This window comes from Eretmochelys imbricata, chromosome 6, assembly GCF_965152235.1.
Source record: "Eretmochelys imbricata isolate rEreImb1 chromosome 6, rEreImb1.hap1, whole genome shotgun sequence".
NCBI classification, from domain to species: Eukaryota; Metazoa; Chordata; order Testudines; family Cheloniidae; genus Eretmochelys; species Eretmochelys imbricata.
This window is the reverse complement of record NC_135577.1, coordinates 42,527,460-42,550,341: the sequence shown is the minus strand read 5'-3', so window position 1 is coordinate 42,550,341 and position 22,882 is coordinate 42,527,460. Positions and strand designations below refer to the sequence as shown.

At 41.7% G+C, this 22,882-nt stretch overlaps 1 protein-coding gene across 1 annotated transcript in view; it reads right to left on the bottom strand.

Moving 5' to 3' along the window:
* Nucleotides 1-22,882, bottom strand: part of DCDC1 (doublecortin domain containing 1) — a 411,407-nt gene that overhangs the window by 72,318 nt on the left and 316,207 nt on the right. The window contains 1 exon segment of the mRNA XM_077819961.1: nucleotides 1,841-1,964. Within this exon segment, the coding sequence (XP_077676087.1) occupies nucleotides 1,841-1,964 (124 nt within the window).

The window sequence follows — 22,882 nt, the reverse complement described above, 5'->3', positions numbered from 1 at the left end:
GAGGAGGCAGGACGCTTTTTCTGGACTGGCAATATCAGCTGAGTTGGTGGGGTTCAATAAGTCATTGATCCTTGTTCAGCTGGGGTGGGGAGTTATATAAACCCTGCCCCTCCAATCTGACCCCCTCTCATGCTTGATTAGCAGTTGCAAAGAGTTGGCAGAAGAGCCTGCCATGGTTACACGTGGCCATGGCCCTCCCCTATGCAGGGCTGGGGGTCCCAGGAGATTCAGGGTAACTAGTGGGTCCCATCTGAGATCACCCCAGGATTATAATAGAGGGCAACAGTGGCAGGCAGCAGCAGGACCCAGAGATCATGCTGTTGAATTAATTACCGGAGGAAGGAGGAGGTTCAGAAAGTCCCACACTGGTCAAGAGTTGACAAAGGGCCAGTGTTATCTGGATTAATTTGAGATTAGGGCCACCCAATGAGGACTTCAGAGATGATACAATGAGAGAGCAACAAAGAGTCAATCGTTTCAGGAACATAAGTACAGTGCATCAAGTTAATGTTGCTAGAGCAAACTTAGCTGCTGGAATACCAAGTTTTTAGTGCTTGATCTCACAGTTTAATGCTGCATTCTCTATTTTTAGGCATTTCATTTCCTACCTAATTTATTTTTTTAAGGAAAAGAAATATTCCTTCCTTTGCCATAACCTGCTGGGTGTTACTGAAATAGGAATTGGTACTATAGTCTGCCAGTTCCACTATATATATGTTGAACTGTTTTAATATAGTAGAAATACTGCCTTTCATTAAGAACAGATGCCTCATCTTCAATTTTTTGATTGGTAAATATTGTGAATATTGCAGATTAAGAATTTTTAAAAAATCTGAATAAATCTAATAAAGTTCTGAATAATTTATTGTATAAATTCCTTCCCCAATCTTCAAAGTTCCCTTTGCTAGTCAAGGATTTAAATCCTCATTTTCATATATTTGTAATAGAGGGGATGGAATTTTCAACTTTTGCTTTGTCAATATTAGTACATTTGTACCAAATTCATGAGACTCACTGGTGGCTAACAGCACTGTGCAGCCTGACAAATAATGTTCACTTAGAGGAACAGACAACTTCCAGTTTAATTCCAGATGAAGTTTAGTTTTCATTTATAAAAAACAATCTTCTATGTCTAGGTTCAGTATGGCTGAATATCGTTTCATTTAGGATCCAGTTCTGCCATACTAACTCTCTCTAAGTAGTACCTTACTCCATAACTAGACACACTGATTTACGTGTTACAGGTAGCAGAACTGGGCCTTTGTTTGTTTTTCAAAACAAACAAACAAACAAACAATGCTGCTATCATTTAAAATAACTGAATACCGATAAAACCGGCTAAAGTTAATAAAAAATGAAAGTACATACTGCAGATTTGAAGCATGACCTATGGAATAATCTCTAGGAGAAAAATTCAGCCTTGTGCAGACAATATCCCTTTTACTGCCAGCTAATGTTTGACTCAAAGGTGAGTATTGCTACAATCAACCATGAAAATATAAAAGCCAAAAGAAAAAATAAAGTAAATGTTACCTTTTCTATGAAAAGTTAAACATTGAATTGCACGTTAAATAGCACACAGTATCCATGACAAAGTATTGATGTTTCAGAATTAAGGACTGGTAGAACAAATCTTAAAGTTCCATTCAGTTTGCAATAATTCATTAAAACAGACATTTTTGCACTAACACCAGCATCTATTTTCATTTATTCTTTCCAAAAGGTGAAATTGGCATGGCATGGTGTGGACAGTATATCACATCTGTTCGGCTTCAGCAGATGTTTAGCAAACAAAACAAACTACTGCATGTGTTGTTACTTCTTGAATGCATGAAATTACCTCATTAAGTTCTCCATTTGGAAGGAGAGGCCACATGTATGTCAGCTTATTCCACAGAGGATTCTCCACTTTGGAATGTTTCCACTGGTCTGGTTTAGTTGTCCCTTCATGCTTTATAGCCCATCTGAAAAAAATGAAGTTGAATCTCTTTTTTTATAATTACACTTCCAAATGTGAATAATTCTTGAGCAGTTAAGCTACAACTTTCTCTCCAGAGATAGTGCAGACCAAAATCCCGGATATGGTTTGAGATGGGTGAGCTAACACCCTGGATCAAAAACTCCTGAAGCTGGAGGTTTGAAATCCACCTCTCAACCTTAACTTCCCCAAATCTTGGAATGTTCAGACTCGACCCATGTCAGAGAGTTTTTGAGCTTTGAAACTGGGCCCTGATCCTGCAATTGACTGTGTGCAGTTGCACTCAGTTGCAGGATCAATGCCTGGAATTCTGACGTGAGTTTTGATCCTTCTCTTTGAATGGTTCCTTGACCATACATGATGTTGAGAGTGATGGAATGCACACCATGTTAGTCGTTAAAGTAATTTTCATATTGTGCCTAGTTACATACCACACTGAAGTAAATGATAAGTAGCTATGAGTTGCAAGGTTAAAGTGTCATTAACAACTATCTACAAGCGTCAGAAAGTAATGCAATTTCAGTGCTCATTTAAAAAGAGAAAAAATCAAGGAGTAATCCTTTATAAATACAGGCCCCAATATAGAAGGGGCTTAAGCACATGCTTAAGGACAAATGTGTTTAAGTCCCATCAATTTGACTTATGCATATACTTAAATTTAAGAACATGCTTAAATATCTCTTCATCCGATGAAGTGAGCTGTAGCTCACGAAAGCTTATGCTTAAATAAATTTGTTAGTCTCTAAGGTGCCACAAGTACTCCTTTTCTTTTTGCGGATACAGACGAACATGGCTGCTACTCTGAAACATCTCTTCTGAATAGAGATGCTCTCCTGATTTTCAGCCATAATATCCAATATATTGTTCAACTAAAGATATGGGACATCTTAACATAAAACTTTCTTTGGCTTACTTGCTCTACAGATTCCAGGTTTATTAAAATGACAGAAGATTTTGATTTATAATCTTGATTATTCATCCTGAATAGAATCCCTAGAATAGAAACTAAGTATATATATTCTTAGTAATTTGTATTTTGTATGAGGAGGTACTTGCTTTCCATGAATTTCTGCAAGTCCTTACAGGTTGTGAGTCCTCATTGTCTTCCTCTTCTTCTCTGTAATGTAATGCAGATTTCCTAAAATCCCCTGTTGTATATTTCAGAACATCTTCCAAAAAGAATATCACTTATCTGTGGTCTCCAGCATACAGACTCTACATTTCAAAAGGAGCTGTTAGAAAGAATTAGTAGAATGAACAGAATGGGAAGCAGGCCCTCCTGTGGGTTTAACTGGGACTGCTGGTTAAAACCGAGGCCACTGAGATTAAAATGTACCCATGGATTACTTGCAAATGAAATGACAGAAAAATAATAAAAGCAATTTGAGCGAGTAAATTTCAAAGAACATCATAAGAGGATCATGTATACTTGTTACACAAACTTACATAACTATCATATTTGACATCTTCTCAAAGCTCTATGACAAAGATGGAAATGTGTCAATGCAGAGCAAACGTTCTATGGCTACAGAAGAGCTAGAAGACACCATACTCTGCATAGAAACAGCTGAAGCCCTTGTGCAGTTTCAGTCCAAAAAATACTGAATATTTGCAGACATGCTCTGTTTATTCCCATTTTGGTTTTCCAAAACGGAGAAATGTCTTTATTCCCGAATGCAGTTTTTTCCATATTTGGCTATCACTTGTAAGTCAGAACAACTGGAAATAACAGAAAATGCACTCAGGAAATGGGTTTGGTTTTGGCTTTGTAAGAACCAAGCAAGAATAGAGAGTGAACTTGTTCCATTATGTTTGCAAACCACTGTAGGAGAAGTGGATGCTGCAAAAATGTATAGGGCCCCAGTTAATAAGTACACAAAAGCTGAACCTTTAAGAAGTTACTTGTGTATTTCTATGAAAAATTAAGAATGAATAGAGAAGCGATCTTAGTTCAGTACCATACATACTCTCTGGAATCAATTCCCCACTCAAGGTATATATGTCACTGCCATGGAGAAGGGTATATTGTGCACAGAGTATTGTGACAAAGCTCTGTCCTTGCCTCTGTGGGTCCCGTGTTTCCTGGCAGATTTCACTAGCCTCAGAGGTTCACTGTGACCCTCCACGTAACCCTTCTTTCTCTAGAGATAAGGGTCACAGTCTATTGAGCCATTTTCATCATAAGCCAGCAAGGGAGGTGAGGAGAAGTTATCCTTCCTTGCACAGTCTCTGTTGTCTCCCAGTCTCAGTGATTAATCAGGGGGCAAAGGTGTGGGGGAGGGGGGAGCCTGGGCCCACCCTCTACTCCAGGCTCCAGCCCAGGGACCCTAATAGTATCAGCTATGGTAGCTGACCTTTTAGAAACATGACATGTACAATTCCCTGGGCTACTTCCCCCACAGCAGCCCTCACTTCCTCAAGCTCCACTTCACCCTTACCTCAGGGCCTCCTTCCTTGTGCCTGATATGGGGTGTACTACTCAGCCTCTCCAACAGCACAACTTCCTTCCACAGCTCCTGACATGCACACCCACCTGACTGGCTGGGAGGCTTTTAACTAGTTTCAGCCAGCCCCTGATTGGCTTCAGGTGTTCCAATCAACCTAGCCTTCTCCCTGCCTTCTGGAAAGTTCTTAATTGGCCCCAGGTGTCTTAACTGACCTGGAGCAGCTTCCATTTCACTTAACCTGGTACCAGGGATTTGTTTAGCCTGGAGCTAATATATCTATCTCCCACTACTTTTCTATAGCCATCTGGCCTTGCCCCGTCACAGTATATATAGCATATGAAAAAAATCATTTGGTATAATATATACAGGGCCAGATCTTCCATTGCCTTGCACCTTTTATAATCATTAACATCAGTGTGAAGTGGCTGTAAAATGATACTAACTCATAATAGTGAAGTTTCATACCCACTTCACACTGATGTTAATGACTACAGAAGGTGCAGGGCAACCGAGAAGCAAGCCCACCAAATTTTAGCATACAGCATATGTATTTAAGCTTGTATTGTGCATATATAGAGACTTCGAATACAAAATGTACACAACTTACTAAATAACATACTGTAGATGTTAGTGTGATGGATGTGGAGCTGCTCTGTAATAATCTGTGAATATTGTATGTTAACCTGGTTATTAGGATGTCTGCTGTATTAAGATATTGGTTTAGGAGAGAAACAAGGTTGGTGAGGTAATATCTTTAATTGGACCATCTTCTGTTAGTGACAGAGACAAGTTTTTGAACTACACAGAGTTCTTCTTCAGGTCTACGAAAGAAAACCAGAGTGTCACACTGGGAAGAGATTGTTAAGCTTAAGAGGTACCACCTTGTAAGTAGCCCATTAACACCTCTGTAGGCACAGAAAAAAGGAGGGGTAGTAGGTTACAGATTGTTGTAAAGAGACATAAAACCAATACCTCTATTGAGTCCATGATCTTTAGTGTCTAGCAAAGTTATGAATTTAAGTTCCTAAGCTCATCTTTTGAAGGTGTTGTGAAAGGTTCCTTTGAGGATGAGGACTGAGAGGTCAATATGGAGTGATCATTTTGTTAAAAGTGTTTGCCCACAGGTGACATGGTGTTTTTGTCTTTTATCACTTTTTTGTGTGAGCATAGTGATTGTCTCTTTGAGCACAGCAATTTTATCCACATAGTTGTTGTTGGGGCATTTAGTGCATTAGATAAAGTATACCACCTGTTATGATATGCATGTGTAAGACCCCTGGATCTTGAAAGATGTGTTGCAGGGCATACTGATTGTTGTAGCAGCGGAGATATGTCTGCAGGTTGTGCACCTGTTGTTCTGGCACAGTCTAGTGCCACATTGAGTTGGTGTGTGGGGAGCTTGCTTCTGACTCAGGAAGGTTGGGAGGCTGTTTGAAAACCAAAAGAGGGGTTTTGGGAAAGATTTTTTTCATGATGTGGTCCCCATCAAATATGGGTTGTAATTGTTTGATGATATCCTGTACAGGTTTCAATGTGGGGTGGTAGGTGACAACTAGGGTGGTACAGTCAGTGGGGGCTTTTTTCTGTACCGAAGCAGGTTCTCTTGGGATATTTGGATGGCCCATTCCATGATGTGATCTACTTCTCTGGTGGAGTGTCCTTGTTTGGTGAAGGTGGTTTTAAGTGTGTTTAAGTATATATTTTGGACTATCTCCTGAGAACATATTTTGTGGTATCTGAGTGCCTGTCTGTAGACAACAGATTTCTTGGTGGGTGGGGTGGTTACTGGATCTGTGAAGGTAAGTCTGGCAATCCGTGGAGTTCTTGTATATAGTTGTCTGTTCCATAGTTGAAGCTGATTGTGGTGTCAAGGAAGTTGATGCTGATATGGGAGTGTTCTAGAGAGAGTTTGATAGATGGGTGGTGATTGTTGAAGTTGTGGCAGTTTAGGTCATTTGTCCAGAGAATGAAATATCATTGATGTATGTCAGCTATATAATTGGTTTTATGGTGCATTTTTCCAGAAATCCTTCCTAGAGTTTAATAGCAGTTTGTAAGGAAAAATTTACAGGAACAAGAAGGGGAAAGAGGTGCAGCTAGTCCTGTAATTGTGTCAGTTAGGCAGTACACTAAGGCATGTGTATTACAGTGATAACACTTTTAAAATAGTATATATGTTTGGTATTATGATATATAATAACCCAGTGGTTCCCAAAGTGGGGTCTCCAGACTGTTGGTGGTCCGCTGTGGTTTATGCAAGGGTCTATCCCTTGAGCTAGGGCCAGAATGTGCCAGATAGGGTTCCGGCACTTTTGCCAGATGGAGGATGCCATTTTATTTTCAAAATGGAGTCCTCCACACAGAGTTACCTCACACGCACCATGCATGAGAGCTCACGCTGGCATAGGCATTTCTATGCTCGGGGGGATGGGGGTGGGCTGTTCCGATAATATCATAAATGAAAGAAATGAAAGGGGTCTGGGACACTTAGATGCCAAAGGGATTCCTGGGGAAAAAAGCTTGGGGACCACTTCATAAAACGTTAAAAATTGTGTTCTAAAAATGCTCAAAGTATGCCTTTTAAAAATAGGGACATTTACAAGAAAAAATTTTCTTCTTATCTTGGCCCACTGAACACAGAGTACAGGGCCAGATTCTGCTACACTTGTTTACACTAAACAGTATCTCACTCTGCAAGCAGTCCCAGTTAAATTGATGGGGATATTTATGGGGTAAGGTAGTACTCAGTGTAAGTAAGGTTGGCAAAATGTGGCCCAGAATTATGTTACTCCTGGGGGAATTCTGCGCCAAAAAAACCCAAAAATTATGTGCACAATATTTTGAAATTCTGCAAAATTCTGTACATGTTGTCAATAAATAAATGTAGCTCCTGCATGGCAGTGGGGAGCACAGGCCACTGGCTGCATTGAGGTGGGAGGTCACCCTGAAGCCTCCACCTCCCCCGGTACGGGGACTCAGCAGTGAGGCTGCACCTGATCCTGACAAAGAACAAGGGCTGCACCTTCACCAGAAACACCCCGGAGCCCTGCCCCTCTGCACAAGGTGCACCAGGTGTGGTGGACAGGTTCAGCCCAGCAGAATCCAGGTGTGGACAGGCTTAGTGTGGGGGGATCGAGGTGTGGGGTAAGAGGTTTCTGTGTGGGGCAATCTGGCTATGGACAGCTTAGTGGGAGATCTGGATGCCCAGGGGCTCATGGAGGGGTTCTGGGTGCGGGGGCAATGGGACTCTGCAGGAGATCCAGGCGAAGGTGGTTGGAGCTCAGCTGGGGGGGTTTGGGTGTGGAGAGATGGGGCTTGTGGGGGGGTCTGGATGTGGGGGACTTAGTGGGGGGGTCTGGGTGCTGGAGGCATGGAGATTGATGGGGTGGGGGTCCAGGTACAGCTGGTAGGGAATCAGTGGGGTTGGGGTCTGGGTGTTTGGGGCTTATTAGAGGGGTCTAGGTGTAGGGGGGGTAGGGCTTGTCAGGGTGAGGGTTTGGTGGGTCTGCTTAATGGGGGAGCCCCAGCTGCTACTGAGGGGATGCTGCATGCTGGGCTACCACTTCCCCCTGCGACTCCCCTATCCCCTTTTCTTCTCCATCCCCCTCCCTAACTCCCACATTCCCTTCCCCTGCCCTATTCCACTGCGAGCACTCACTGTTGCACAGAAAACAGGAAGGCTCCCAACACACAGAAGGAGAACATAACTGGGACTAGGACCCAGGAGGCGGCATTCAGCTGCAGAGTCAGGGGAGCCTAGATGCAGCCTCCTTCAGCTGGGCAGCTCTACACTTGCAGAAATGGGGGCGGGGGGCTGTGGCACATAATCTATGTTACCTCCCACGCCTCACCTCCATTTGGAGGGGGGCAATCCCCCTCAAAAAACTGTGTCTGGGGTCGTCCCTCGGCCTCTCCCCCTGCGCAGCTTCCTTTTGCTTTCCTGCCATTTTCTGCAGGAAAGCACAGGAATTCTGCGGGAGGGAGGAGGGTTCCTGCGGGTGCACAGTCACGCAGATCCCCCCCAGGAATAATATTATGTGAAAAGATGTGTGAGTAAACTTACCAACACAGATGAGAGTGGATTTATGGAATATGACAGATTTGATGTTTTTTCCTTATTATTATCTTTTCTACCAGGAAGGAAGATGGTTTTACACTTAAAACCATTATTATTATTATTGGGCCCATAAAAAACAATACAATGTTTAGGCTTTCTATGCCCTTCAGAACTTTAGTTTGACAAAACAATGGAGGCTGCTGGGAGATATACCTCAAGGCACTACAAATCCATTCAAGGGTGTCCACCAGTCAGTAAGACTCCACAGGATGCCTGACTAATCCTCAAAGGGGGTCAAGGTAGAAACTGAGGATGATTGTCAGCTTAGGGTGCAGGGAATCAAGGCTGAAATTCACTTCTAGGAAGTGTTCTTACAGGTGGCTTTGGCCCTAAATACTATTTAAGGACTCAGTCTTGAAACGTGTGGTGCATAGGGGCAGCAGTTTGCCTTCATGCTACTACACATAGGATTGGGGACAAACTAATGCCAATTAAGCTCTGAGCACAGGACTAAAGTGGAAAAAATAATGCACAGGACTTCGTGAACATTTTCTGCACTGGGGTAAATTTAATCTTGAGAGAATTTTCTTCTAGACAGGCCTCCTGGGATTGTCTCAAATAGTTTTTCAGCTAGGTCGGGGAACTACTGAGGGCAAGACTAAATTTGCACATTTTTTAAAAACCTGAATTCAAGTGCAAAGAATTTGCTAAATGAAATCAAAGAATTTTGTAGAATCCTGCATGTCAAGTATTTTATTGTTTGGAAACCCTTGCAGTAGAAACTCCACAGGATGGAATTTCAGACTAATTTCTTAGGACTATCCTGTGCACTGCCACTGGGGCTTCCCCTGGCACCCAGCAGTGCCTATAAGGTACTACAAAGCCAATAATATTTTTATTTTGTGGGTTTAAGAATGATCCTTATTCTTTTTTTAATTTTTACGGCTTTATTTTCTCTCTATTCCTAATAGTGCTGGAAACAGAGAAGGAAGAAAACATGCCACTGACATACTCTTGAGGCCAAGGCTCTTTTGGATTCAATCGCATATCTGTGGGTCTATGATGGTTCTGCCAGGTTTTGTGTATTATTGTTAATGAACATTCACAGCATTCACCAAAAGGTCTTTGCAGAAAGTGCTATTAGGCTGCCAAATTTCAGCTCAGTGTGAATTTTTATAGCCAAGTTATAAACCCCTGAAAATTGTGTTTTTACAGATGAAAAACTGACAGATCCTCAATTGCAATGGCATTAATGGATGCAACTGTAATGACTGTATATGTGCATAAAATAAATTATATCCTTACAGCCTTTCATATGTTTGTAGTATCACTTATCACGGAGGGATTTGAAAGTCATATAATTCCCCGAAAATACCTCTAGGTGGAGGCAGTGATTCACAAAATGCCTCCTGACAGACAGTTTTCTAGATGCTGCACTGCAGTTACTTCCAGTTAACATAATTTAATTTCCCTATTCAGTGTATTACTGATGCAATTGTGTGGGTTATTTTTTCAGTAGATGCCTCACAGAAAGTAAAATAAAACTATTCATGCGCTCAATAGCTAGCAAATCTCTCTCTCTCTTCCCCCAGCACAGACAAACAGCTCAAAGCAAGTTTAAAGACAAAGTATCAGAAGTTTAACCCCAGACTTGATATATGTGTTAAGAATCTTAATTACAAAAAAAGAGAGAAGAAGACAAGGCACACCACTTATAGTTTCATTTGAAGCTACAAGAGACAGCCTGATCTATGTTTTTAAATCTCCAGTTGCTGACATTTTACCACTTTGCTGGCAAAATTATACACAATCTTTTTTCCAAACCAGATTTGCCTTATCTGTTCATTTATTTTCTTCTGGTGAAGTCAATAGGGGCTAACATGTGCAGACTGGCCCTGTAGGTGGCATGTCTGGCTGTCCTTACTAAAGAGCCATGTCAAGTGGCCACCGATCCAGTCTTCTGTGCTGTCAGTCATGAGTAATGACTAATATCATAGGTCCTGTCCCTCTGCTCCCCCCTCAAAACAAATTGTTTTGAACTCTTTAAATGACAATGTATAAGAAGCAATATAACACTTAAGGTGGAAAATCACCAAAAAGGTGTAAAGGGGAGGTCACATAAACAGGGAGGGCCAAATTGTCAGATATTTCGGCTAAACTTTCAAAGTGACTAGTGATTTAGGATGCCACAGTTTTTGAGTTCTCTATTTGAGATACCATATATGAGCCAAGTTAGCAGAGACTAGTTGTACAGCACAATATGAAAACCTGACCTCTTTTCTGAGTGTCCACATTGCAATACCTTAAAACTCAAGAATCTCATAATGAGTAACTTCTGATAATTTAGGCCTTTGTCTAAGAGAAAAATAAATGAACAAATAAGAAGACCTGTCATTCTTCTTCACTGAAGGTCACAGTATGACAACATTCTCAATCCAGGGCTTCAACTCTCTACTTCATGTTATATGGAACTCTCCAAACTTTGAAAGTGGTTTGGTCTTTAAGGTTATTGTCCACAGGATCGGATGTCAAGTGAGCATGTCTCACTACCTGAGATTGCACATTGCGCTCTGGATTGGCTGCTATCCTTGAAACTTTGCAGTGAGTTCATGGTCTAACAAGATGAAACAGCTCTCCAAAGAAATAAATAAAATGCATCAATAAAAATGACTGAAATATAAGAACTGTCTCAACATGTTAATACCAGAACAAAGGGGTAAAAATTACCACCCATTCAACATTGACACCATCCAAACTCTCCATGTTGGTGGGTGGATGAGTGAGAATTCTGATGAAATGTTATCTGCAAAATTACAGGTCAGTAATTTCCCCTTCTCTAGAGACACTCTCTCACATAACTCTCACTCCTGGAGAGTAAGGATCTCAAGGGATGTCTCAAAAGAAGAGTGTCTGTAAAGCTACAAAAGGCAGTAAGAATAATGCCATGGCTAAACACAAATAGGAGAATTTATTTAGTTATTTAAACAGTAAGGGGGTAAGATACTTTCTAACAATCGCAGGCATAATACAGGTAACCTGAAAGATGCAAGCACAGAGAAAAGCTTGAAATAAAACTGACCAACTTAAATAATGAAAATTACAAAGTAACAAACTTGAGCCGGAGGGAGTATTTGGTCTCCCCCTGCCTCAGAAACAGATTTTGTATCCTAGAGAGATGAAATGGGATTCCCTCTTAGTAGCCAAATCCAAGCAATAATACTTTGGGACGTATGGAGAGCGGACCAAGGAGTTGCCTTGCAGATGATTGTGATCTAAACATCAACGAGGCAGGAGTGGAGGTCACTGTGCCTTGGATAAATGTTTCTTGACATGGCCAGTCAGGTCACAGCAATGTGAAAGGTAATCAGACAGTACTTAGACCTGATCCCCTTAGAAACAGTGTTGCCCCAGTGAACTGGTGTCAAATGAAACAAAAAGTTGAGTGAACTTCCTAAGGGCTCTAGCATGCTGCAATTAAAACTCAGTGCTAGTATGCTGCAATTCATCATCATCTTCATCACTCCCATAACCGCACTGGTCATTGGGGCACCATCACTGATGAGCAATCAACCAATTGTCTCCACCCCTGACGATTGTGTATCAGTGCTTGAGTCTCTGCGAAGTCCATTCCTGTCCACTCTTTTATGAGGTTTACCCTTGTGGTAGAAATGTTGACCTTACCAAGGAGTGAAGTGGTCAACCATGGTCTTCACCTTGGAACTCAAGCTATCTTTTAGATATGCCGGTACCAGGCCATTGAGCACTTTTTAGGACTGAGGCCTGGAACTTGACCCACTATTCTGTGGGAAGCAAGTGGAAAGAAAAAAAGACAAATTTGATGTATTTGCAGCCTGTGTTGCTGAGGAGATGTGCTGAAGCCTTGCATACTACTTGGAGTTTGCTAAGTACTGATGGCTTCATGCCCAGGTGTTACACTGCTGTAGTCCAGATTGGAGATGTTAAAGGTGTTTAAAATGAAGGCCAGGACATCATCCACCAAAATGGGATGGAGTCTCCTTGCTAGCTGGGAATGTTAAAAAGCCCTACTGTTTGAAAGCTTAGTATCAGTGAAGAATTATAGGAGCACTCCTAAACAATGGTCTGAAATGGACTGATTGGGGGGGTGAACCTGCCACCTAAAGACAGCACAGTAACTGTAAACTATTCAAAATGTTTTCCTGTGCCTCCCAGCATAATCTGTGGCTTGCTTGAGTTCAGCTTCAATAAACTTCTTCATCTATAAGCTGATCACCTCCAAGCACTGGGCTACATTGGTGGTAGATATGTGGCGAAGGATACATAGAGCATGTTGTGTGTCATCTGCATATTGCTGGCATTTGAGTCCATGTCATCTTAGCAGTTCACCTAGTGGCTGCATGCAGATGTTGAATAGAACCAGAGAGAGATTTAATCCTCGTGGAACTCCACAAGTAAGAGTCTAATGGTGGATGTGCAGTTTCTTATCACTATTCTTTGGGTATGTTCCTCCAGGAAGGACTTAAACCATTTACTACATTCCCCTGACACCTCTCTCAGGAGAACATTATCTCATGGTCAACAGTATCAAATGTTCCATAGAGGTACAGGAGGATAAGAATGGATGTTTGCCCTCCATCCATTGACAGCAGGAGATGATACATCACTGCCTGTGACAGAGTGCTGAGAACCAGCAGCTGAACCAGCACTCTGGTCACTGTTAGTCCAATTAGTCTCCCCAAAGAAGGGACTGACTGAGGGAAGCTGGGGCTAATTATTAGATCAGTCTGAGCTGGGGTACCTAAGAAGCTAGTTAATCCATTAACTGGAAGAACAGAAAGGTATATGGGAAGGAAGTGTAAGGGGGTAATGAGAGAGAGAAAGAGAGAGCAAGTCAGAAAGGCTAGCAGGGCCAGGGTAAAGAGAGATTTCTGTGTGTGGAGAGATCCTTCTCTCTGGCAAAAGGGGATGATGTTTGTAAACAGAGTTGCTGAGTGGGACTGTAATGGAATGGTGGCTGAGATAGCACCAATAAACTACACATCAGGGTTTACAAACTGAAGGTGTTAGAGCTATTTGTCTGAGAAGACAGGAGCAGAGAGCTGTGCCCTGTCACAATGCCACTGTAGAGGTTTCAGTTCCATGCCTTGCTTGAATCCAATTTATGATGGGTCTAGGATATTTGCTTCAGTTAGATAAGCCTGTAGGTGGCCTTTGGCTAGCTTCTCTATAAGCTTTCTCAGGAGCAGAAGGTTTGAGAGGCAGTTGTCTAGTATGGATGTATCCAGTGTGGGTTTCTTCAGTGACAGTTTCACTATTGCTTGTATGAAGGAGGAAGGCAAGATTTCTTCCCTGAATGAAGCATTAACTGTTTCATTTGCTCAAGATTCTCTTTAATCAGACAGGAAAGGCATGGGTTAGATTCACGGGTCTTGGGCCTGGACTTCACGAGGCTGTCCAGTACTTTCTCAGAAGTGTATGCACTGAACTACAGGAATGCAGTTGGGCTGTTTGTTGGCTGTTTTAGATGGAGTGGATCCGTCTAGAGAAGCCTTCCCAAATGTGCACAATCTTTTCAGTGAAGTAGGATGATAGCTCTTCACAGCACTTGTGCAGGGTTCTGTAGTAGGCTGTAGGCACCCAGGACTGATTAAGTGGTTACCACCCTGAGTAGCTCCTTAGAGCAGGATCTAGCAGCTTCAATGGAGGCTGATGGGAATTTTCTCTTGTCCTATAATACAGCCTCACTCTAGGCTTAGAGAAATTTTTTATGTTACAAACTGTTCCAGCCTTTGTTTTCTACCTTTGGTGTTTGAGTTTCTGACCCTCTCTCTTCATCTGGGGTAGGGTGTCAGAAAACCCAGGCAACCTATATGGGCAATGGGGAGGAAGGGGCTGTATGGGAGCCAGTGAGTTGAAGAATGAGACTAGGGTACAATGATGATGATTCACCAGAATGATTCCATCCTGTGGGAGGAGTGCTGCAGTCTTTTAGCATACTTTCAAATTTGAGTCTGAGTATCTTCATGATCAAATCAGGGTCAAGAGTTTTGTCTTGTTGCATGGGAAGTGGGAGAGATGACCACTGCTTTAGTGAAGTGATGGTCTGTCCAAGTCAGTAGCTGGGTTGTGATGTCCTAGATATTGACATCTAATCCAAAAACCTGTCCAAGGTGAGACCAGCTGTGTGGGATAGGCCAGGGATGATCTGTGAAAGTCCTAGGGAGGCAAGTGATGAGATGAGATGAGTTTGTCTGTTTGTTTGCTTTTGCATATATGGCCTTGTCAACATGAATGCAGAAGTCTGACTCTGAGGATGATAAATCTGGAATATTTCACCACCATCACTGACAAAGTATCAGTAAGGTCCTTTATGAGTCCTTTAGTCTGTGGTGTTCAGTAAATGAGCACAAGTCCTACATTAGCTTTGCCTCTGGTTTCTATTGTTACATGAATGAATTCAAATGCCTTACTTTTGTGGCACCTCTTTTGGATTTGATGTTTGCTGAGAAGATAATTGCAGTGCCACCTACCATCTTGTTTCATATGGGTCTATGGTGGACTGTGTAATCTGGGGGATGAGATAGGCTAGTAGAAGGTTCATGGAGTCATTCAGCCCAGTTTCTGTGATGCAAACTGTATCAGATGTTTCACTGCTGATGAGGTTGTATATTGTTTGTTGGTAACTGATCTTGCACTGCTCAGCATTAATTTTGGATTAGTTTTGGTGCCTGTGCCTTGATGACAGTATAATGAAAAGATCCACTGACATAGTCTTAATGGTTCTTTCAAGCAGGAGCATGTCTTTCGGCTAAGAGGAAGCCCCACTGAACAATGCATGGGCCATGTGTAGTCAAGAAGATCAGGGGGAAATGGGGATAAAAGGTTCTTAGGGAGATCATGGCAGGATGTAGATGGTGTCAGGCTAGCTTTGTGCTCCAGACACCTTAATAAACCCTTCTGGTTTTGGTGCTTCTGAAAAGGAGGCTTAGCGCCTTTGTTTTCTGCTGGTGATTTGGGCTCCAGCACCGTGAATGGTGTATGTGAGGCATCTCCTGAAGCCAGCTATCAAAGAAAATAACTGCTTTAAAAAGGAGCATTTTCTTTCCCTCCCTCTGGGAGAAGCATGAGGAATAAGACACAGGCCTGAGAGAATGCAGGGTGGCCTTTGTCTTCAGCCAGACCTCCACCTGTTCCCCAAAATGATTCTCTCGGCTGTTGAATGTGTTCTTGAGTCTTTCTTTGGGCATCTTTATGGACCCTGAAGATCTTTTTGAGCTCCTGGTGCTTGTCATGATGAAGGCTCAACCTGGGCAAAGGCCTTCTTTCATCTAGAGCTTAGCTTGGCTTTAATTATGATATGATAGTCCATGACTCAGAGGGTTGCAGCAGTGGATTGGTTAACTCTACATCTGAAAGGAATCCTGAGTTGAAGCACAGGAATGTGGCATGCAGTAACATAAAAGTGGCTGGTCTTCCCTCTATCCACTGCCGCTTCTTGTGTGAGAGCAGCAGATATAGCTGCCAGTATCCTCAAGGGATATATTTTTTCTTCATTGCCTTCAAGTAAAATGCAGTTCTGTGAGGAGCGTGCTGCAGTTTTTTCACTAGTTGGTCCCAAAAAAGGGAGTAAGAACTCAGCAACACAAGATGACGGGATCCTGGATCATATATCTCTGAATGGCAGCCTGTGTAGATTTGTGAACTGGTACCAAATCAAAACCAGCTGTTCTAGACAGCTTCTGAAAAAACTGGGAAAGATGTCGGATTCTCCCTTGAACAGCTGCTGTCTAGTGCTCTACCAAAGTGGAAATACAGTTGGCATCAGAGGATCCTAGAGGATATTGTTTGACTCTTATCTGTTTGGCCATCTTTGTTGCTCCTTCTCCATGGTCTTTCATGGTTGTGGATGAATTCCTTCTACGTGTCCTTTGGTTGAAATATTGAAAGGAAGGTCTGTTGTCTGAGAGAGAATGTTTTTGTTGCGGGGAGCTGGCAGCATAGGCCTTTTCTCCTTTTGCCTGTCTAGAGTGCACTGTGTGAACTGAGTTGAATACCACACAGGAAACAAAGAGTTAAGAAAATAGGGGTTTTGAAGTTAAAATCAAGACTTTTCCATCTTCTATCAAGAAACAAATACATTGACTCCAACAATATAATGAAGTAAAATGCAGAACAGTATATAATTTGAGCATGATAGTGTATGCAATAATTACTTTAGAGAACACCAGCCCAAATCAGCATGCCTCTAATAAACAGGTACGAAAAAATTAACAGATTAGCATTCTATTACTGCCAAGGACAAATGATTTTTCTTCAGATGCTCTGTCTCTGCATACCATGGCCCATTTTTTGTATTTATTTTTGTTAGATATAAGCCAAACTTTTCAAACCTTGGTGCCTAAACTTAGGCTCCGAAATTCATATTTATGGACCTAAATAAAAGTGACTTGATTTTCTAAAATGCTGAAGTGAGCACCTTTGAAATCAATAGGAGCTGTAGATACTAGGGCTTTTGAAAATCAGGTTACTTTTACTCAGATGCCTAAATAGCAATAGAGGAACCTAAATTAGGTTTGGAAAATTTGGGCTGTGGTTTTTACATGTCTAAGTTATAACCAGCTTATTCATATCTACGTATTATGTGTAATATAACTAATATATAGCCGTTTCATGAAAATAGATGAAAATACTGAAACACTTTCATCATAAATCACATTTTGGTTTAATCTTTGTTTATAATTTGAAGATTAAATCCCAATACACTATATTCAAAAAATTTGAAAATAATACTAGTAGCCCAAAACTCAATATTTCTGGATGCACAGAAGTTAAAGGAACTGAAAACTATTCAATGAAATCTATTTTTTTATTTTGAGGCTAAGCATTCCTTGTTCATAAATATCTCTCCAGATATTTTACTAAAACATGCCAATTCCTGCTTGAGAGAAGAGGAGAGACACACACAGAGCATGTGCTGTTCTATTTTCTTATATAAATACATGTGTCTACTCCATATTTATTTAAAATATCAGTTTTGGTTACTGGGTATACCATGTAGATTTCCCTTTTTCTTTCTCCTTTGTTCTCCTGTGTTGTATTTTATTAGATATAGGTAATACACTGGTTTGAGAAACTAGATATTTATGTGCTTTTGGCTTTGGGATACTGTTGTGCTGATCAATGTGATTTAGCTATGCAGAATTTTCATGGAACATTTTCTTCACCTCCATACTACAGAACAGTCCTCTTTTACAAGGGGTTTCTCCAGAAAATGAACATGAAGAATCTTCGTATACAAGTGAAATAATTTTGCTTTTCTCATTTGTTTGGTAAATGATGTGAGAAATGTTTTTCCTACTGCGTAGACTTTCTCACCCACTATATGCTCAACTGCATTTCCATAAAAAGAAAAGGAGTACTTGTGGCACCTTAAAGACTATCAAATTTATTAGAGCATAAGCTTTCATGAGCTACAGCTCACTTCATCGGCTGCATACAGTGGAAAATATAGTGGGGAGATTTTATATACACAGAGAACATGAAACAATGGGTGTTACCATACAGACTGTAACAAGAGTGATCAGGAAAGGTGAGCTATTAACAGCAGGAGAACAGGGTGGTGGGGGGACCTTTTGTAGTGATAATCAAGGTAGGCTATTTCCAGCAGTTTACAAGAACAGTAGGAGGGGAAATAGTCTTACTTTGTGTAATGATGCATCCATTCCCAGTCTTTATTCAAGCCTAAGTTAATTGTATCCAGTTTGCAAATTAATTCCAATTCAGCAGTCTCTTGTTGGAGTCTGTTTTTGAAGTTTTTTTTGTTGAAGAATTGCAAATTTTAGGTCTGTAATCGAGTGACCAAAGAGATTGAAGTGTTCTCTGACTGGTTTTTGAACGTTATAATTCTTGACGTCTGATTTGTGTCCATTTATTCTTTTACGTAGAGACTGTCCAATTTGGCCAACGTACCTGGCAGAGGGGCATTGCTCGCACATGATGGCATATATCACATTGGTAGATGCGCAGGTGAACGAGCCTCTGATAGTGTGGCTGATGTGATTAGGCCCTATGATGGTGTCCCCTGAATAGACATGTGGACACAGATGGCAACGGGCTTTGTTGCAAGGATAGGTTAATGGGTTAGTGGTTTTTTTAGAGTATTTAGAGTATTTGCTTCAGGTTGGGGGGCTGTCTGTGAGCAAGGACTGGCCTGTCTCCCAAGATCTGTGAGAGTGATGGGTCATCCTTCAGGATAGGTTGTAGATCCTTGATGATGCGTTGGAGAGGTTTTAGTTGGGGGCTGAAGGTGATGGCTAGTGGCGTTCTGTTATTTTCTTTGTTGGGCCTGTCCTGTAGTAGGTGACTTCTGGGTACTCTTCTGGCTCTGTCAATCTGTTTCTTCACTTCAGCAGGTGGGTATTGTAGTTGTAAGTATGCTTGATAGAGATCTTGTAGGTGTTTGTCTCTGTCTGAGGGGTTGAAGCAAATGTGGTTGTATCATAGAGCTTGGCTGTAGACAATGGATTGTGTGGTGTGGTCTGGGTGAAAGCTGGAGGCATGTAGGTAAGTATAGCGGTCACTAGGTTTCCGGTATAGGGTGGTGTTTATGTGACCGTCGCTTATTAGCACCATAGTGTCCAGTAAGTGGATCTCTTGTGTGGACTGGTCCAGACTGAGGTTGATGGTGGGATGGAAATTGTTGAAATCATGGTGGAATTCCTCAAGGGCTTCTTTTCCATGGGTCCAGATGATGATGTCATCAGTGTAGCGCAAGTAGAGTAGGGGCGTTGGGGACGAGAGCTGAAGAAGTGTTGTTCTAAGTCAGCCATAAAAATGTTGGCATACTGTGGGGCCATGAAGGTTCCCATAGCAGTGCTGCTGATTTGAAGGTATACATTGTCCCCAAATGTGAAATAGTTATGGGTAAAGGACAAAGTCACAAAGTTCAGCCACCAGGTTTGCTGTGACATTATTGGGGATACTGTTCCTGACGGCTTTCATTTCCATAAAAATCATTAAATAAAGAGTTGTTGTAGCTGTGTCGGTCTCAGAATATTAGAGATACTAGATGGGTGAAGTAATATCTTTTATTGGATCAACTTCTGTTGGTGAGAGAAACAAGCCTTCGAGCTACACAGGTGTGTCTGTCATCAACAGAATTTGGTCCACTAAAAGAAATTACCTCACCCACTTTTCCTATTAAACAAAAATGTTTTTATAATGTCACTGCTCTTGTTGTTCCCACCTACAACACAGAAGGAGCCACACAAGGTAGACATCACCACATGTCCCATAAGGCAATGAATAGTGTGGCCCCACAGAGATACAGCAGTTGTTCAAGAGCAAGACTTTCCAAAAGTGCACTTATTAAAATCTTAACAGTGGGAATCCTTCCCAATCCCTATCCAGCTCTCCCCTCAGATTTATTAAACTAATCCATTTATTTCAGACAGGGTAATTGTGTTCCCCTGACTCCCCCTCAATCCATGACCCACTTATGCAGCAACGGCACCAGTCCCTACACAAGCCACCCTTAAACCCAAAAGATCTGACAGGGCTGCCATAGCAACTTCTTCACCATTCACTTTACATCCTTAGTTTAGGGGGCATGGACCAGGTTGCCTTTATGCCCTGTCAATCCCTGACTGCAAAAATGACCTCTTTGGGGCCTGGGCAGCTGAGTAAATAGTAACTTATGACAGAGATTGTAAACTGGTGGCCCCAGGTTCAAATATCCTCAAAGGTGGTTTAAAGCCATCTATCCCCTCACTCCCAAGTTGCACTGATTGTAGTTCTGGCACAGACCAGGATCTGGGCTCACAAAAAGTATTTTTATTTGATATAACACTGCCAGATTGAGTGTCACCTAAAGACACTACTGAAACCAGATTCAATAGGAATCTCAGAGGATATTAATTCAGAATTAGTTGTAATTATACTTGGGTAAAGGTGATTCTGAAGGCAACAGCAGAAGTATGGTGAACCTGAAAATGTATATTTTGCTCATTTGACCATTTGCCTCTTTTTAAAAAGCTCTGTTGTTTATATTTTTGGCGTTTCTAATTTCTAATCTGTTATTACTCTAACTGGAGCATGCTCTCCTCTTAAATCTACAAAATGAAATAAAATCAACAGAGAACGTCTTGTCTGTAGCCAGCCTAGTGGCATTATCTCAAATATGCTACACACGGCTGTGCATGATTCCTACTGCAAATTTACCAGCAGATTTGAAATTTTCTCTCTGTCTTACTGTCACTCTGTTTTCCTAGTAGGAAGATGCAGACTTATGTATGTCATGCACATCTGGTGATATTTCAGTTTCTGGGGACAGGTGCTGCCCACGTAGTTTAAAGAAGCTCTGTGCAAACCAAACAATGGAATACTACAGACTTTGATCTCTAACAGGGCCTTATCCTAGTGTAAATCTGTTGGATTTAATGGAGTTATTCCAATGTACACTGGTGTAAGTGGGTACATTGTCTCGAAAGAGATTAAGCATTTACCTCAGCTGCCTTTATCAAGGAATTAAAAACTACTGTATGTGAGTGAAGTGAATGAGTCTTCAAAGTAAGGAGGCACAAAACTCTATGGACGCTGATTGTTTGTCCGATGTTGTCACAGGCCTGGATCCACATAAGGGTCTCCTGTCTCCATGGCACTGCCCCTCCTGTCTCTTGTCTCCAAGTGCAGAGATTATACAGACTGGGGTAGGTGGATGGACCTCTGCCCTTCCAACCATGTGGAAATTCCCTATAAAAGATACTAAAAAATGGGGCTGAATTATCTTTTCTATATTATTCTTCCTTTCTCCAGCTGGAGCCTGCCATGGCCAAGGAAGCTTCTATGTAGCACAGATCCAATGGAGCTCACTACACTAGAGATGTGGGGACATGACAGGCCAGACAAGCTGCAGAGGTATAGGATATTCACACCTTTGTCCTGGTCTTCTGCATATCTCTAAGTATCTTTCAAGTTTTCATGGCAGGCCCCATGGAATATTCTGTGCAGGGATATCAGGGGTGGAATCCCTAACTCTGTCCCTGAAGTATGAAAAGGGAGGAGCTCAACAAGATGTTCCTCATGGAACTTTTCCCACAGTCCTCTCTTGCAGGCACAGAAGTTATGGGATGGAAAGCACCTGTATGGTTATCTTATTCATCCTGTTAATGGATAGTCCTCAACGTTTATGATAATCTCACCACAAATGATAGGAGATGAGGCTTCCATACCATCCAAATGAAAACTATTCTCAGTTATTCTAAGTCACAAGAGTGAAGTTCTTGAAGATTATGGACTAAATATATCTCTATACAGAAAACAAAAGCAGAATTATAGTAAATAGACATGAGATTTTAAAAATATATCCTCAAACAAATAATTATGGTAGGTATGTAAAATCAACCAAATCTGCAGCCATATATCTCAGGCTGGCTTACATCTCCTATTCTTATAAGCAGGGTCAGGCATTTTTGACACCTGGATGGAATACCTCCAAGGAAAACCCAAGGCACTATAGGAAGCAGTGTTGATGATTAGGTAGATGGCACTCTTCTCTCTGGGTTAGAACTAAATCATTTTCTTAGCAGGGGTGATGGGTAATGTGCTATTGGAAATGAAACATTAAAGAGGTGGCTCTGGTGACTCTACATTTAAGATTTCATTCAGAATTGCACTTAAAGCCGGACTGAATTCTCTGTTTTTTCACATTCAAATGGCTGAATTTACGTTCCAAATTTTATACTCAAGCTCTTTTTCGGAAAATTGTATTTTCTATATTGTACAAGACCTACTGATTTTGGAAGAGGAAAGAGTTACAAATTCTCCCTTTTTGAAATTTTGGTCCCAGGCTTTGCTCTCTCAGGCTAAAAAAGCCAAAGTCCCCACAAACACCAAACATGCATTCATTCTATATATCACCAAACAGACATTATTCCATTAATTTGCCATGAGTTCTAGCTACGCCAAGAGTATCTGATGGAGCTGTCATCTTCCATCAGCAACCTCCATTTTCTGTTATTGTCTGCCTGCCTTGCCAGCTGTGCTCTACACACATCCCAGGTGAGCATGGAGGTGGGCTAGAGAACAGGCGAGCATGTTGATGGGAATGGGGTTGTGCAGGGGGCTTTAGAAGGTGATCAGAGGTGTCTGTGATGTGTGTGTGGGAGGGATTGTTATTAGGGATGTGTGACGCAATAGTATTAAGCAGGCATGTTGGGAACAGGGGACTGACTGGGTTCTGTGTAGTGGAGTTAGGAGGGGAGGCAGGTATTGTTAATTCCTTAATGCTTGAAGGACTCCTGTGATGCACAGAAAGCTGTGACAAGAGAGATGAGTGCCTTGAACTGAGGCATCAGCTCATCAAGGACTTCCACCAGTCAAGTGCCTCAATGTGAGCAGCTCTGGCCAGGCAGCCCCTTCTAG